Source organism: Eucyclogobius newberryi, unplaced genomic scaffold (assembly GCF_026437365.1).
Source record: "Eucyclogobius newberryi isolate DKJ021-1_F unplaced genomic scaffold, fEucNew1.0.hap1 SCAF_2, whole genome shotgun sequence".
Taxonomy (NCBI): domain Eukaryota; kingdom Metazoa; phylum Chordata; class Actinopteri; order Gobiiformes; family Gobiidae; genus Eucyclogobius; species Eucyclogobius newberryi.
Window position 1 is genome coordinate 9,735,336 of NW_027315834.1, and position 17,987 is coordinate 9,753,322.

A 17,987-nucleotide genomic window follows, 5' to 3' on the forward strand; every position below is an offset into this window, starting at 1 on the left:
TTAGTCCTGACTCTGGCACCAGCAGGAGGCCGGTCCATGTTTAGTCCCGACTCTGGCACCAGCAGGAGGCCGGTCCATGTTTAGTCCTGACTCTGGCACCAGCAGGAGGCCGGTCCATGTTTAGTCCTGACTCTGGCACCAGCAGGAGGCCGGTCCATGTTTAGTCCTGACTCTGGCACCAGCAGGAGGCCGGTCCATGTTTAGTCCTGACTCTGGCACCAGCAGGAGGCCGGTCCATGTTTAGTCCTGACTCTGGCACCAGCAGGAGGCCGGTCCATGTTTAGTCCTGACTCTGGCACCAGCAGGAGGCCGGTCCATGTTTAGTCCTGACTCTGGCACCAGCAGGAGGCCGGTCCATGTTTAGTCCTGACTCTGGCACCAGCAGGAGGCCGGTCCATGTTTAGTCCTGACTCTGGCTCCAGCAGGAGGCCGGTCCATGTTTAGTCCTGACTCTGGCACCAGCAGGAGGCCGGTCCATGTTTAGTCCTGACTCTGGCACCAGCAGGAGGCCGGTCCATGTTTTGTCCCGACTCTGGGCACCAGCAGGAGGCCGGTCCCTGAGGTCCTCAGAGTCCGAGATGGTTCATATGGCACTAACATATCCAAGATGTACTTTGGTGCTAGGCCATGGAGAGACTTGTACACAAGCAGAGCTGCTTTAAAGTCTCTTCTCTGAGCCACAGGAGCCAGTAACAGAATAGTTACACTGTGGTTTCAAGGTTTATTACATTTCAAATACAATTTTTAAAGGCAACATACTCTGCCAAATAGAGGCACAGATTTCTTATTTATAGTGCAAGAAAGAGGAACAAATTCTAGAAATGAAAAAAGTCTAATATATTGAGTCTTTGGTGACAAAAACACCAATAATTTCCAGTAAATAACACAACGTTTTTTAAGTTGACAAACTATTTCAAGTGTGCACTAAAGACAAAAAACACAGGTTTAATTCATTTCAGATGGATTTATTTATTTTGGTCCTTACACAGGCACCTCATCTAAACAAACTATAATACGAACAATATCAGCAGTACTTGTACATTCTGGGCTCGACACAGTAGCCCTTTAGTTTATGATTAGTGACAGATTAAAAGCTTTAAACTGATTGTACGTCATCCCAGCGTATCATTTTGTCATTTTCTAAAGCAAACATTTAAAAAAAGACAAAAGTGACATAATAAAAGTGGTGTTGGTGTGGTTCATCTTCACTGCTGCAGCCAGTCGAGCAGCTGAGGCGTAAAGTATGTGATGATGACATCTGCGCCTGGAAATGCACAGGAAATACTTCAGAAGGGCTTTAAAAACAACTCAAAGAGTGATTACGGTTGACAAAAAACACAATAACAATAATGAATTGACCCTAAACCTAGTATAAAAACTACACTTTTTATTTTTTTAAAGAACAAAGATGGACTTTTCCTGAATTGCTTTAGAATAATCTTTATCTGCTTTTTCGGTTTTTACTGAATTTAATCAACTTGACACTGACACTGAAACGTCAAAAACGACAAAGATCGGCCTTTAAACTTGTACCTACAAACCAAACGTTACAATCTTGAGTTTGGTTAAAGTTTGAGGCCTTTATCTGTAATTAAATAAATACAAGATAGAAAAAAAGTTGCACAATGAACTATTAATATGATTTAATTACTAGAGAAAGCGCGATACATCAGGCTGTGGGGGTTTAAAAATCATTGTTGTAGAACAATTTTCTAAATTTACATTTTCTTTTCATACTTTAATATGTATAGTGCTGCCTTGTAGTAAGTTTAGAGTTATTAAACATCAAATTTCAGATGAAAAATTTAAATTGGCTTCAAAATTGTGTCAGAACTTATCGGCTGCTCTAGATTTAAAAAAGCATCTAAATGGTTAAAAAAAACCACATCAATGGATCTTTAGTACTTCCTTTCGCATTCCTGTGTCAATCTTTTTCACTTGAACGTTCAGAATTCGTCACTGCTGAGGTTCAAAACTGTGAACCACAAAATGAACCCCAATAGTTCAGAAATGTCACACGATTGTCTCTTTTGGAGCTCTATTTGAAGCACTTTAATTAAAAACCGACAAATGTGCACGATATTATAATTCTGTTAACATTCAAAACGACAATTTCGACACAAGGCATTTTTTTTATACTCCTGGCCTTTATGTGTGACATTATCGATTGTTAATGACCAGTGACTTATTCAAACAGGCAGTGATGACCATAAACGGTGCACTTTTATCCGTTTTTATCCTTTTCTAAACATTACATTTCAAGTGTGTCGTCTTTAGATCAGAACTGTTTTGTTGGTTTGAATGAAAGCGTGTGAATACTGGGCATCTTTTCTTCTTTCTTTATACTGCAAATACTAAAACTAAACTTCCTCACAAGGGAAGTTTAGTCAAGATTATTGTCAAGATTATTAATCGAGAATTGTGATTATTTAGGTCACAATATAATTGTATGCCATAGTATGTGTTAACCCCTCTCCTTTGGACACCACCTTATTACTTTCTAATTTTTATTTTTTGTTCTTAAAGCGGCTTCCACATCGCCGCGGCCGAAGCGTCCAGTTTACATTCAAAGTCTATGTAAACGCGCGTCGAGCACGTAGTGCGTTATCCGCAGCGCGATTTCTTCATTTTTGCGGCGCGATTGGTGCGTTTTCTTACGCTCTCGACGCTTTGAGCGCGCGTATGAGCCGGTCGATGCGGCCGATGCGGCTTACGCGACGCGATCAGATATGTTGAGGTCGCTGCAGCTGAAGCGTAGCAGCCGCCGCAGCAGCCAATCAGAGCCGACGCTCCAGTGACGTGACGTAGGTACCCCGTGGAATTCCCCAAGAAGAGCCACTTTTTCCTTGCTCGTCAACAATGGCAGACGAAAGACTGATTGTGGCTGTTTGTGGGAGAAAGGAGCTGTACGATGTATTCACGGTGGAATACAGAGACAGAAACAAACCAACAACGCAAAAACAACACTCTCGATATCTGCCACACCGACAACAACTCCACTGCTCATGCGACAACACCTCTACTGCACATGTGCGCAGAGAGCTCGAGCGCGCCGTACGCGCGCCTGTGTATAGTGGCCGGGACGTCAAGAGCACGCGTAAACCTTTCAAATGTACACGCGCTCAAATTCTGCGTCGGGCGCGATTAGGCGTCTGCGGTGTGTACGTAGCTTTACTCTTGCCCAGCTGTTTTTTATTTTAATCTTAAATAGATATATATTGTTCTTATTTTTTCTCTCTTTCTTTGCATAGTTCAGTTTGTTTTATGTATGTCTGTGTTGTTTTAAGTTTAAAAAAGAAAAAGAAAATGTATTTTTTGTTATCATTTAAATTATTTTTTATTTCATTTTTTTAGTTCAATTAAAAGAAATGTGACAATTTTAGAAGCAAAATTAAGTATTTTCTGCTCTCCTTTTCCTCAAAAAAGTAAACCTAGATGTAAAGTGCTTTTTATCCCTCCGTTTATGTCAAATTTATCATTCAGAAAGTTTGATTTAATAAAGCAGGTCATGTATTGCGGAGCGGTGACGTGTTAAGAAAACAAGAAGGAAAGATGAGGAAATTAATATAAATACACAGTAACAGAACATGGGGCCCGACCTGCTCGCCTGAACGCCGTCATGGCCTCCATCACGGCGGCCCGCAGCTCGAACGCTCCGGCCTGAGCCCCGTGCCACATCATGGCGAACTCCCCCGACACGTTGTACACCGCCAGTGGGTGAAACGGGAACTGCGGAGAGACGGGAGAGTTCTGGTGAGTCCATTTAACACATCTGGCAACACAAAGAGGTCACGGTGTCGCGCTCGGAGGAGGACGACGCGGCCCAAGATCCCAAAATGTTCAAATGAAGACCCTGAGGACGGACTATTTTTACTGCAGTCACATGACCCTCCAGCTGCGACCTGTGAGAATAACACAAACATCTACGACAAAAAAGTGGAGTGGCTTCAACTAGTTTAATTGTATGTTACCTAAATTTATTATTATTATTTTAAACACTGAATCATTCAGTGTCAAGTGCAATCTTTTTTTTACCCCATTGCAAATAGGTTTGGAAACTCAATTTTAAACTCCACCGTGGAGTTTCTCCAGATTTAGATATCCCACATCATTTCGTACATATATTTAAGAAAATTCATGTTTTGAGTAAATGTACTTCCGTCTCACACTTAACAATAGTTACTGTACTATTCTTACTATACTATTACTCACATTGACCAGTGGAGGGCGCAGAACCGGTTTAACTCTTCTGCTCTGCCAACTTTGTGTTCAAGCAACACCAGAGTAAAATGTATCATACGTCTCACCCGCTCTCACCCCCAAGTGTCCATTATTCATCCAAGTACTTTAAAGCTCATTTATACATATACAGTAATAATAATGTATTTTGTTTAACATATATTCATATCTATTTTTTGAAGATATATTATGTAGCAGTGCAGGACTAGTCAGTGATTATTTCGATTGTACACAGACTTTTTAATACATTATCAAGAAGATACTGGTAGAAAGATGGCGACTGAAGACTTTTAGATTCAGATAATTTATGAATAAAATGTATAATAACTGAAAATCTGAAATGTCTTAGTATTTTTGTTTGTGTTTTAGAGTCCGTTTAGTCCAGAGAATAATTAGAGAGGACACAGAGGGGACACACAGAGGGGACACACAGAGCGGACACACAGAGGGGACACACAGAGGGGACACGCAGAGCGGACACGCAGAGCGGACACGCAGAGGGGACACGCAGAGGGGACACGCAGAGGGGACACGCAGAGGGGACACACAGAGCGGACACACAGAGCGGACACACAGAGGGGACACACAGAGGGGACACGCAGAGCGGACACGCAGAGCGGACACGCAGAGCGGACACACAGAGGGGACACACAGAGGGGACACACAGAGCGGACACACAGAGCGGACACACAGAGGGGACACACAGAGGGGACACACAATGGGGACACACAATGGGGACACACAAAGGGGAAACACAAAGGGGACAGCGAAGAGCTCATGTGACTCTTACCTTGTCTTTGACCTCCCTGACGATGTCCAGATAAGGCAGTCCAGGTTTAACCATCAGCATGTCAGCGCCCTCCTTCACATCACGCTCCTGCACAAAGAGTCTCGCACTGAACGCACTGGCAGTCTCGCCGCACTGAACGCACTCGCACTGAACACACTCGCAGTCTCGCACTGAACGCACTCGCACTGAACACACTCGCAGTCTCGCACTGAACGCACTCGCAGTCTCGCACTGAACGCACTCGCACTGAACGCACTCGCAGTCTCGCACTGAACGCACTCGCACTGAACGCACTCGCAGTCTCGCACTGAACGCACTCGCAGTCTCGCACTCGCCGCACTGGCAGTCTCGCCGCACTGGCAGTCTCGCCGCACTGGCAGTCTCGCCGCACTGGCAGTCTCGCCGCACTGGCAGTCTCGCCGCACTGGCAGTCTCGCCGCACTGAACGCACTCGCACTGAACACACTCGCAGTCTCGCACTGAACGCACTCGCACTGAACGCACTCGCACTGAACGCACTCACCACAGCCCTCAGTGCCAGGCCTCGGGCTCCAGGGGGCAGTTGGTAGCAGCGTCTGTCTCCAAACGCAGGCTTGGACTGAGCGGCGTCTCTGTGGGACAAACACTGGTGGTTTACACACTCGGTACACTCTGTCCTTCTGCATTTGACCCATCCTTCAGCGCCTGTGGTTAACAACAAAAACTACTGGCTGAACTGGCTGAACCCACCTGAAGGGGCCGTAGTAACAGGAAGCAAACTTAGCACTGTAGCTCAGCACCGACACCTGCCACAGAAGAAACAAACCTTTACATAACTGAACTAGAACTGCAACTAACAATTACTTTCGTTAATACGTTAAACACATTTTTACCCAAATAAAGGTTGAAATATTGTTACTGAAGGCTTCTAGAAAAGAGGATATTTAAGAATAAAGTGTATTATTGATGAATATTTGAAAGTTTATCCTTTTTTGACCTTTTGATTTAATAATTCAGCAGTATGTGTTATAAAAGTGTTTTTGTTTGTATTTTACAGTCTGCATAGTCCAGAGAACAATTACGATTATGAAAATACAACTACAATCATTTATCAGTCGCATGGTCAAGAATAGTCGATGAATTGTTGCAGCTCTACTGGTTTCAAAGGAAAAATGACATTTAGTCATTAAGTGTCGAGTAGTTTTTCTCCCAAGACTAATTTGTGCCGATAACTGAACAAACATGAGCTGCAGCCTGTGGAGAAGTCGTTTGTTCGTCACCTTGTTTCCCATTTCGTTGGCGAGGAGGAACTGTTTGATGGCCCTGACTCGTCCGTCCATCATGTCCGAGGGAGCGATGATGTGAGCGCCTGCCGCAGAATAAACATGTCAGACTCGTCACATTCTGAACACACAAGAATCTCCTGCCAAAGCGACACACGACCGGCGGCAGTAAAATTACCACATTTTATTCCTCTATATGCATGTTTTCAACGTTAGTGCGAATTAAATTAGAGCCTACAAAGCCTGTATTATTTCAGCAGTTGATATTTCAGAAGAGAAGAGAAGAGACCTGCTTGAGCGTAGGACAGCGCCACCTCTGCCAGACGCAGGCAACTAGCGTCGTTGTTCAGCGTGCCATCTTCATTCAGGATCCCTGCAAACACAAGCAAACACAACACATGATGAAAGACGACTCTAAAAGGAATAAACACTAGAACAGAAACATATGATTGATGTGTCATTAAAACAGTAGATGAAATGTTGATCTGGAGAGCATCGTCCTTGAAGGGCACAGTTCTGTCACACAGAAGTGGCACAATGTGTAATCGGCCATCGACGTCGTCAGTCACAGGAGCGCTCTGATTGGTCATGAGTTTCCATCAGGGACACAGACGGCAGCACGTCATGGTGAACGCAACTTTTTCAGTATTTTTAAGTCAAAGGCTTAACAGATATTGCAAACGACGCGTTATGCCAGAAAGGTAAACTGATTGTTCAGTAGATGTAAAAATACAGCATTCCTGAATATTTATGGACCACTATATTCTACTTTGTCTCTATATTTGGTACAATATAACTTGTAGTCCCCTCCACTTTTCACAGCAGCAGCTCGTCACTATGAAATCTGACCTTCACTATGTTTCCCAGTCTCTCTGATGTCTATTTGCTGATGGTGCAAACTGCAACGAAACTACCTCTTTAAAGTGAACTCTCTGAGCTCCGTGAGTTCATCTTTCCTCCGCACTCCCTGTGCAGTGCTCCAGAGCAGGAGGAACAAAACTGTGGTGCTTTCTGTCAGTTCGGGGCCGAGGAGGAAGAAGACCGACAGTCTGACCTCCAAACAGAGGTTATTAGTTATTTGAGAGTTTTTATTTAGTTTCCAATCTGTTCAGGGATCATTTAAATACAACGTGCTAAAATTTCAACTTGTTAATGACGTTAAATACAGCGATTTCACACTCTGAAATATTGACACTGGCCCCGAACATACAAATGGTCGAGCCCTTGATTCACCACAGAACTGGCTGTTCGGTCACATTACAAACTGAAGCTGTCGAGTGTTTCATATTCAAACGGTGTGAGACTGACCGCAGTGTCCGTGTGAGGTGTAAGGGCAGAGGCAAACGTCACAGGCCACGAGCAGGTCAGGAAACACGGCCCGGATCTTCCTCACCGCGATCACCGCCGGCGTGTCGGGAGAGTCCGCTCCGGAGCCGCGCTCGTCCTGACACAAGAGATTTGAACTATAAACACATTTTACATTTTAACAAAAGTGCTACAAAGAACATTAAAAGACAGATTATACACACTATCAACAGAAGAACTAGTTGCTTATTATAATACATATTTATCACACAATACAGAAAATGATACTAATGTTCCAAATACAACACTACAATACAAAATACTACTATACTACACATGTGATACACAGTAGGGCTGGGACTCACAGTGTCCCTCACGATTCGATGTGATACACGGCTCATGAGACGATAACGACGCGCTTTAAACACAATAATAATTTGGAACGCGGTGTGATGTATTTTCTGATCAAATAAAGGTTAAAATAAAATAAAAAAGTTAAAATAAAATGAAGGTTAAAACCAAATAAAAGAAAAAATCCAAACTCATATTTCCAATTTTCAACCGTTTAGTCCAGAGAAGACAAAAATGAGCAGAAAATGTAAATATAAAATTGATTACATGTGGTGATGGATGAAGTCATTATTGGAGACGTCAGCACATAAGAGCACACAAAAAACACAATTCTTTTAACTGGTGTGTCCAAACGGGTGCGGTGTTAGGGTGCAGAATGACCCCTGTATGTTTCTACACAGGCAGTTAAAGCCCACCGTGTCTCGTACCTTCACAACTTTGGCCGGCACTCCGAATATGAGCACGCACTTGAGTCCTTTCTGCACCAGCGGCTGCAGCAGCTCCTCCACTCGGTTCACTCCGTATCTGAAACCGAAAAGCAAACAAACACATGAAGCGGCAACTAACAAGTATTTTGGTGATTGATTAATCAAAAGCAAAAGGCCAGAGAATGAGATTTGTACATATTTGACCAAAATGAAGCTAAAGTGACGCGACAAAAACAACAAAAACATAATTTTGATGTAATTAAATACTGCTTTGTCCGAGTTATAAAACTACTTCAGTTGTTTTGGAGTTTGTGCAGTTTAGAAAAGGATTATTTCATGATTTAAATAATCCATTAATCAACAATCCATTAATCAACAATCAACCCAAAAAGCCAGTCAGGTTATAACAGTGTTTTTAATCCAAATCTAATTAATCACACTTGAAAAATGACTGATCACAATTATTTGTGCATCACATCAAGTCAGTCTTCAAAAGTAAAAAAAACTCATTCATAATTTGAAGCATTTGCACCGTCGTTAAAATAATGTAATTATTTCACAAATATAAGTAAATTAGCATATTTAAAAAAAAAACATTTCTCTGCCATTTTCTCTATTATTGCATATAAGGGCTGTAAAATTGATTCAGTCATTTCATTATTGGTTTTTAAAAGGGGACAAAAAACAAAGTGAAAATTACAATATAGCTGAGAATCTTATGTGTCGAGGTAAATACAGGACAGTCAATAATCACCACAAGATAGAATCAAAATCATCACTTTCAAGAGCTTTTAACCATATTTTGATCATTTCCCCATCTAATTTGGTTGTATTTAGAATAGGATGATGGGGTAAGAATACAATAGTAAAAATCACACATTCACGGCTCACTTAAGACATGTTTTTTGCCTTCTGGTGATTCTAAAGCCAGATTTTCTCCATTTTGGCTAAAGAAACAACAAGATAAGATAAGATAATCATTTATTGTCCACACATGGGAAATTTCATTGTTGCAACGCAGTTAGATACAGAGGAAAAGAACTTTTACGGTCGGCGGGTCTCAAAATGGTCAAAACTAGGACAAATAAATGGTTTTGGACACATTTGCTGCATGGGACATGGGGCTCAAAACTGGGACTGTCCCGGGGAAAGGGGGAGGTTTGATCACCCTAAATAGTCTTCATTCTCCTGTGGACAAGACACTGCGCTCCATCAGTCTTCATAATGTGATTTAACATTTTCAAAATATAATAAATGTGTGTCATGGCGCCGACAAAAGCATAATACGCCTGACTTCTGGAGCGTTAAGATGACGCTCAAACCGCAAAATCTAATATAAAATAGTGGTTTTGCTGTTTTCATGTCATTTTAACAATATTTAAACTCAAAAAACATGATCATAATCTGCTTTTTCATGTGCTGTGTTTTGAGCAGTCACATGACCATCATAACGGCCTCACTCTTATCTGCTCCGGTCGCGCCCTGCACTCCGCCTTCGCCCAGACGCGCCCTGAACAAAGCATCAGGACCAGCTCAACACTCTCATACTGCAAATATGATGATTATTCTAGTAGTTTGTCCACTTCCAAGTTTGCGGTCAATAACAGTCTCTTTTTATCACAATATCTGATGTGATAATGTTCTTTATTTAGCTGCTTTTTCCGCATGAAAATAAATCCAGATCAAACTGTCAACGTCACAAATCTGGGTATAAAAGTATCAAGTATCTCCAAAACTCAAAAATCCACAAAAGCACTGGAATTCACGCAACAATAACTATTTATACAGGAAAGTACTTGTATACAACAGTATATTTATGCATTTTATATACACACTACGGACAGAAAAATTAGATAAACTCATGAGTCATTCAAATATCTTAAGCTTTTTTGAATTAATCATGAGTTTAACCTAATTTGGATGTCTATAATGTGCATATAAAACATAAATAGGGATGTCACAATATCAAATGTCAGTTTTACGATTATGGTGGGAAAAAAACATCAGAATTTAATGATTATTTACAATTATTAAGACATATTTCATTTTCTTTCATTCCCGTGGTCTGACAAGTTTCTGTTCAAGTTTTTGACCGGCTTTATGAAATTCAACTTTCTCAAAGACAAAAATAAAGTTAAATGTGACAAAAACAGATAAAATAAAGTTCTTTACATTTAGGCAAATTTTTGGGCTATATTTAAAAACACTTCATTTTGCCATTAAACTTGTCATGATTATTATTTCTTGATTATTACTATTATATTGTGACCTGAATAATTATCGATTAACATGGTCGACGCCATCGAGTGACTAAACGATTAACCTACACTTGAGAGTTAAGTGTTTTCTGAGGTGAATGAAGGTCATGGTGTTGTAACTCAAATAAAAGACGTCCTCTAAACGGGACATGGTAAATAAATGTATGTGAATCGTTACCTGGCCTGTCCTGGCAAACTGCCGATCGGCTCAATCCCGTCTTCATTGTCTCTGTGAATAAAAAGAATCAAGCTTTACATCAAACATTTGTGTCCGAGCACTAGAGCCGTCAAAAGGATCGAATATCGGATACGGATCGATACTTGAATTAACCGGACAAAACGTGACTTTTTGTGAATAGTTTGAGAAGGATTTTAAACTAGAATAAGAAGAGTGTTTCATAAAAGAAAGTACTATTATTTTATGTTGTGAATCAATCAACAGGAGTATGGAAAATGGTATTGAGAATTGAGCGTTTTGCTTAGTCATGTGGCTATTGTTGTGCGCCCATAATTAAACTAAAACTCAAATACAGGTCATAAAGTAGACAATATCGTTTAAAGTGAAGAATTCTACAGAAAAGGCCAATTAAAAAGAAAAATGATGTTGCAAACGTTCACTTGACGATACAAAGTGATCATTCTGCACTTTTTGGATTCATCTTTACAGATACAAAATTTGTCTGACGATTAAATCACCAAGAATATGTCTTTAAATGTGTTCACTAAGATGTTTTCTGTTGGACTGACACAATATCGAACATCGTTATCGACACACTTAACCGTTAATCCCGTGAAGTTTGTACTGGGGACGTCCCGATATCAAATTTGAGCGTTTTCACGATTATTTGAGACCAAACAACAGTTTGGTTTACAATTATATTGTGACACGATTATCGATTTACTTAACGCTCTTGACACTTTGGACAGCGTTTCTGTCCAATATTAAGCCTGACTGAACGTTTGGCAAAAACACAATGTCTGTGTCCACCTCTAGTTTCAAACAATATCTAATCTTTAAAAAACTGTCGTCCAATAACGTTTGCCCCGTTTGTCCTCGGTGTAGAGCACATTTAAAAGCCAAAACACAACTATAATTATGTTTTTAGCATAGTTTTACACATTCTAAAATGGCCCGTTTGTTGCTGTGGATCAGAGCGATGGTAAAAGCGGTGCATTTACGTGATGAATATGGGGTAGATGAGGTTGTCGGGCCTCAGATCCGCGTTGCAGGTTTGCCACGTGCGCAGTGTCGGGTGGAAGTATCCGCTGTGGAGGATGGATTCGGCCGGCGTCTGCATGTTCATCCTGCAAAAGAACACCGAAGAAGAAAAAGGATCAAGGGCTGTGTTTTCAAGAGGCGAATTAACAGTGGAAACAGGAGCAGGAACGCGTGAAAACCTCTGCCGACATCAGAGGAAGAGAGTCTGACATAAAGTACTCCAGTAAGTTGTGTTAGTTTAGTCGTGCAGATTTTGCTAATGCGACTGGACGTGTTTAAGATGTGAGCCGACTTTTGAAAACAAAACGTCACAAATCCAACAGCAAAACCCTGACGCTGTGACAAAACACAACTCGAGGACCTGTTAATTCAAATGTTTGTGCAAGAAGTGAGAAAATATATTTTTGAATGAATGAATGAAAGAAAGAGTGTGTTTTAAATTTCAAACATCAATAGTATTTGTAAAACACGACTCATTAGGCTTCAACTAAATTAATTTATAAATTGATTCAATCAGTCGCATAATCAATGATTTATTGATTATAAATTGTTCAATTATTTAAATTGTATACATTACAAATTAATACATAAATTATACACCAAATAAAAACATAATCAATGTAGAAACTGACGAGAATTAAAAAATATATTTTTTGACATTTTGATTTAATTATGTTGGTGTCTTGGTTATAAAAAGGTCTTTTCGTACGTGTCTTGGAGTCTGTTGTGCAGATAATTGTAATCGTTTAGAGTCATAATTAATTGATTAATGTTGGAGCCCTGCTGCTCAAAAATCTATTTTGTGTTAGACATATTTTTAGAAGTACAGTTGGAGAAAGCTGCGCCAAGTAATTATAACCACCTCAAAAGACGAGCATTAATATCAACATTACTTACAGAAAATGAAAGACGACTTGCTAATCAAATGACTCAAAAGTATTTCATTAAAAAAGTCTTCAAAACAAACTCAAAGACAGGAAAAGTCTTCAAAACAAAACAAAAAACATGCAAAGGCTTAAAAGCTAAACTAAAGACATGGAAAGAGTTAAAACTAAACTAAAGACGCGCAAAGACTTGAAAACTGGACATAGACGTGAAAAGACCTGGTTGATCTTTGACAGTTCACTCACGCACCGTTACGTGTCCCGACGCTGAAGCTGACGTAACGCGCGCGTGCGAATTAAAAGCAAGTACAAAACACAGGAAAAGTCCTTCTTCTAGTCCGAGCTAAAAGTGTGGAGTTTCACCTGAAGGAGACGAGACTGTCCTCCGCGGCCGCTGATCCCAGACTGTCCAGGAGGATCACGTTGTTCTGGGCCTGGCGCTCCCTCTTCCGCCCCCTGCGGACCGGAGGCTCCATCATAACTGCACAGGACCAGAACCAATCAGAACCCACAGGGAGTAAATGACGCTAGAGAGGACGGGGGTTCTGGCGGCTGAATTGAGACTGTAAGAGCACATTTATGAGTGCATTTATGTCTGCTTTATTTTTTATGTATGTTATGTTATGTTATGTTATGTATTGTATTGTATTGTATTGTATTGTATTGTATTGTATGTATTTATTTGTGTTTTTATGTGTGCATGTATGTATGTGTGTTTTTAAGTATGTATACATTTTTATAGTTTAATTTATGTAATTAGGTTTTTTATTTATTGCTTTATGTATGCATGTATTTGTTTTTATTTGTGTGTGTATTTTTTATTTATGTATTTGCTGGTTTATGTTTGTTCTCACGTAGGGACAAAGATCTGCCCTTAAAGTAGCAGCTTCACACTAAACTTGTCGTGTCGGTATCGCTCTCAAAATGTGTACTGAAAATACTCTAACTCAAGCAAGAGTAAAAACTACTACTTGAGTAACAGTTTGAACGCACAATTCTCAATCCAGTCGACTTTGTTTCATAGCAGCTAGAGCTGCAGCTATCGATTATTTTAGTAATAAGAGTAATCTATTGATTCTTTTCTTCAATTAATCAAGTTATCGGTCAAAAATGTTTTACATTCGTAACTATTAAAAAAGCATATAAATAATTTTGGGAATAAACATTATAGTTTATAGCAATAAATAAAAACAAATAACGAGATTCTGCTTAAAAAAGCACATTTTATTCTTAATTTCACATAAGTTTGTCCCCAAAACAGCAACATTTCACTTCACCAGTCCAAACTGTTCTGTTTTGTATATATATAAATAAATAAATACATATATAAAGGACTAATTAAGTTATATTTTAAACTTATGAGTGTGACAGGGAAGCAGAGTTTGTTGTGTGAAAGGGCACAGAGGAGCGCGAGTATATATAACGGTGATGACGGGGCGAAGACACAGGGGCTAAAGTGAATGACCCACAGAGACTAAAGTGAACGGTCCACGGTGCCAACGCCGCAAAACGACTTCAGAGTTACAGCTCAAAACACCGTGCTCTTTCACACAACAAAACTCTTCCCAGTCGCACTTGAGAGTTTAAAACATGCTGCTCTCTGTTGAGCTTTAGCTCCTGCAGGTCCGGAACAAGCTCCATGTGAAACAAAAGCACCACAAGTCGTTCTGCGCGCTACAGATTCATGTGTTTTTAATTAAATATGTAAATTAAATGAATCATCAAGGCAATAAAAAAATAATCGAAGATTTTTTGTAATCGTATTACTCGAGTAATCGTTGCAGCGCTAATAGCAGCACATTTTACAAACATAGTATTGCACATTAAACTATTTAACACAATGAATAAAATCATAATCTTTGGGACTTTACCTGGGCCGGAGACCTGGCACAAAGCAGAGGAACTCGGCTCCCCCTCCAAGATCACTTGCTCTGTGCACAAAACAACATTTATTAAGTCATATTTACACAATCTGATGTGCAGCTTATTGTTTGTTCTCTGTCATCACTGGCTCTACCCACATGAAACAAAAACTGGCACCAAGTTCAACATCTGTCAGCAAAAAATATTTTTCATAATTGTGGTTGAAAAGTTGTGGTTTCAGTTCTTTAGGGTCCTGTTTTAGTCATTGTTTGGTTCTGGTTTCGTTTTGGGTTTAGCAACATTAGAAGTTGGGGAGAGATTTGGATTTTTTACTTATTTATTTAAATTACGACAGTGCAGTTTAATCAACGTGTCGGCAGCATCTTCAACATAATTATGTTCGGAGTTGGCACAAAAGTTTCATCCATTGTCCTAAGGCAAGTAAATACATTTATTTTGTGTGTCTCAGAGAGCGTTCACCGTTCCGTTTTACTCTTAGTCTTAGGTTCGGCCAATTAGTGGTTATTCAGCTATTTTTAAAGCATTTATGAATGAGTATTAAGATAATTAAGTGCTTATGTACACTGTTGTTAAAGCATGCCGTAATTTTATGTACAATGGAAAGAAAATAGTTGGAGTGCCCCCTACAGGTCGGATGACACACTGAATTAAAATACAGTTAAAAGGAATAATAGAGGATTTTTGGCGCGCAATCGGAGTCTCATTTCCTTGTGGCGTGAACAGCCGAGTAGTTCTCCCACATGTCAAATCATTCCCAGCTCGTTCTGGCTTGTTCCCTGGATAGCATTTCCCTGCGCATGCGTGGTTGATATGCCGGTGTGTGTTTAGCGAGTTCCTTCAGTGTACATTACAAAATAACGACAGAGAAAGACAGTGTTTGAGCTCAGAAGAGACGGAAATCTGCAGAAAGTACAGCGTCACTGTATTTAGCCAAGAACGTGGGAGTCGTGTTTGAAAGCGTGTGGTACCATAAGCGATGGCGCCCCCCAGCTCCTGCTCGGAGCGCTGCAGCATGAACCTCTCGTACTCGATCTTGTGTTTGAAGCGCAGATGTTTGACCAGGTTGGTAGTGTTTCCGCAGCTCCTCACGGTGTTCAGGCAGACGTCGCAGGTCGCCTCTCCGTTGCTCTGGCACGTGAAATACCGCCACACCAGGCTCCTTTTGCGCTCACCGGGGACTTTCTTCTCTGTCTCATGAAGAGAAAAGTGTTCAGAATACAGTGCCCTGATTTGACCATGTGCCGAAACCGTTACAAAACACGTTTGTCCGTGTTCAGCACCTAAACACATTTTCAGAGTGTCCTTCCCATCACTGCTCGTAGATGATGATTAAATGTTAAATGGGAATGTTGCACGTGCAGTAAAATGGTCATACCTCGAGGAGACACATGGCTGATGTTGAAAGAACCAAAGTCCACCTCTGCGTTCTCTGAAATCACAAGAAATCACAAGAAATCACAAGAAATCACAAGATATCACAAGAAATCACGTGCAATTCACAGTTTATTTGTTGTTCACAGTCACTTCTTTTTATTTTTGGGAATGGGGAAAGAATTATGTGAATTTGGCTTAAGGAACACAATATATAAAAACAATATTGTTAAAGGCCTGTAGTTGAAATACTTTGTACGTCAATTAATTGGCTAAATATCATGGCGCTGGCAAAAGCTCTCAATTATCAGGATTGTATGCAAAAACTAAACATAGAAGAAATTGTAAATATGAGGAGAGGCAGATTAAACTGTCCAGTCACTCCAGGCTCTCTCCTTTTTGCCATTGAACAAATAAATCCTTATAATCTATTGTGGATCAATAAAAAAATGTGTTGACCAAGACACTATCGACCAATTAATCAACAGGAATTTTTAACGTGGAAATTTTGTAGGGGTAAAATGATGCATCTGGTCATTTATATGGATTTGGTTTTTTTATATTGATTACGAAATTCAGTACAATCAATGCAGAGAACAGACTCCTGCAGGATGGGGTGAGTGTGCACGTGCACATTAAAAAAATGACTCAAATCAGCAAAAAACTTTACTTTAAAACTTTACTTCTAAAAATACTTTTGTCACATTGGTTAGGTAGAACATTGGCATTAAACAATACATATAAAAAGTCAAAATATCAAAGTATTTAATTCTAATTAACAAGTTGCATTCAAGCAATGCATTTGTATGTAGAAATTTTACAGTCCCAACATGGCCACTGGATGTTAGCCACCGTGGGTTACCATGGCGACCGTCACGAGTTTCAACTTCCTGTCTGTTATATGCAGCATTTTGAGGACTTTCCCCCCATACAAAACACATAATATTTAGTTTTATACAGTTAATAGCTATGGCAACGGTCCTCTTTCGTCGTCTTGTCGTTAAGCTAACTGCTAACGGCGTAACCTACCGTACGTGTGTTCGGCGTCGGCAGCACTCTGGCTCCCTCTGGCGGCGCCCCTCGGCTCCTGCTCGGACCGCAGCAGCGTGAGTTGGTCGTACTCGGCGCCGTGTTTGAAGCGCAGATGTTTGGCCAGGTTGGTGGTGTTCCCGCAGCTCCCCACGGTGCTCAGGCACACGTCGCACGTCACCTCTCCGCTGCTCTGGCGCGTGAAATACCGCCACACCGCGCTCCGTTTGCGCTCGCCCTTCACTTTGTTGGGCGCTGCAAGTGGCACCAAAAACCCAGGGTCGGGTGGCAGTTGTTGGGCAGTTGTGCAAAGCGCTTCCGTTGCCATGGTGATACAAATGCTGAGTTTAAAAGACGAAAAGTGTTTAAAAGATGGGAGTGTGTTGGTTAGGGCTGAGAGGATCGAGGCCACAGCAGTCTGCAACACGGAAGTATCGATTCCACATGGGTCGATACCATAGGCTGGGGGGCGGAGCCACGCCGCTGGTGGAGAATTCCACTGCAATATTGATGTTTTTGCTCTGGAGAAGGGTCAATGTGCAGGAGAGAGGAGTCTGAGGACTGAAGACACTTTAAACAATACAACATAAATATATTGTGCCTCTGACTCGTCCTAAACTTCAGATATGAATATGTTTCTGTCAACATAATGAATGCAATGCCATATTGGACAGGTCAGTAATACATTCCCTCTAGTTACAATTGTTTTATTCCTAATTATGGCTGCAAGGTCAATCGCAATTTGAATGGACGCAATTAGCAAAGACTACCATTTCCTCCTCTTGTTTGGATCTGTACCAACCTGTTCTGAACTAACAGACGTGATCCTTTTATTAGTTTGTCAGTTCATAGGCCTATTTCAGTCTTTTTTTTGGTCAATCCTCAATTTTAGAACAAATCGCAATTAGATGTTTTCCCCCCTAAATTGTGCAGTTCCTGGATTTAAGTGAATAATTTAACTCTTGAG

General features: G+C 40.6%; 1 protein-coding gene across 1 annotated transcript; it reads right to left on the bottom strand.

Annotated features, from left to right (window-relative positions):
* Nucleotides 1–997: 997 nt before the first annotated feature.
* alad (aminolevulinate dehydratase) lies at nucleotides 998–17,363 on the bottom strand. The gene is made up of 16 exons (XM_072453908.1): nucleotides 17,021–17,363; nucleotides 15,996–16,049; nucleotides 15,589–15,807; nucleotides 14,608–14,667; nucleotides 13,100–13,217; nucleotides 11,813–11,938; nucleotides 10,812–10,862; nucleotides 8,376–8,472; nucleotides 7,600–7,735; nucleotides 6,581–6,664; nucleotides 6,289–6,377; nucleotides 5,759–5,814; nucleotides 5,553–5,640; nucleotides 5,030–5,116; nucleotides 3,600–3,729; nucleotides 998–1,264 (listed from the first exon to the last, which is right to left on the bottom strand). Exons 1-16 carry the CDS (start codon nucleotides 17,346–17,348, stop codon nucleotides 1,206–1,208), a joined length of 1,782 nt encoding a protein of 593 aa, XP_072310009.1. The 5' UTR covers nucleotides 17,349–17,363; the 3' UTR covers nucleotides 998–1,205.
* Nucleotides 17,364–17,987: the final 624 nt, after the last annotated feature.

Coding starts and splice junctions, on each gene's coding strand:
- alad (XM_072453908.1), bottom strand. CDS start 17,348: ATGGCAACGGAAGCGCTTTGCACAACTGCCCAACAACTGCCACCCGAC. Junction 14,668..15,588: donor GGGGGGCGCCATCGCTTATG/GTACCACACGCT, acceptor TTTTGTGCACAG/AGCAAGTGATCTTGGAGGGG. Junction 6,378..6,580: donor GCTGTCCTACGCTCAAGCAG/GTCTCTTCTCTT, acceptor ATTCTGCGGCAG/GCGCTCACATCATCGCTCCC.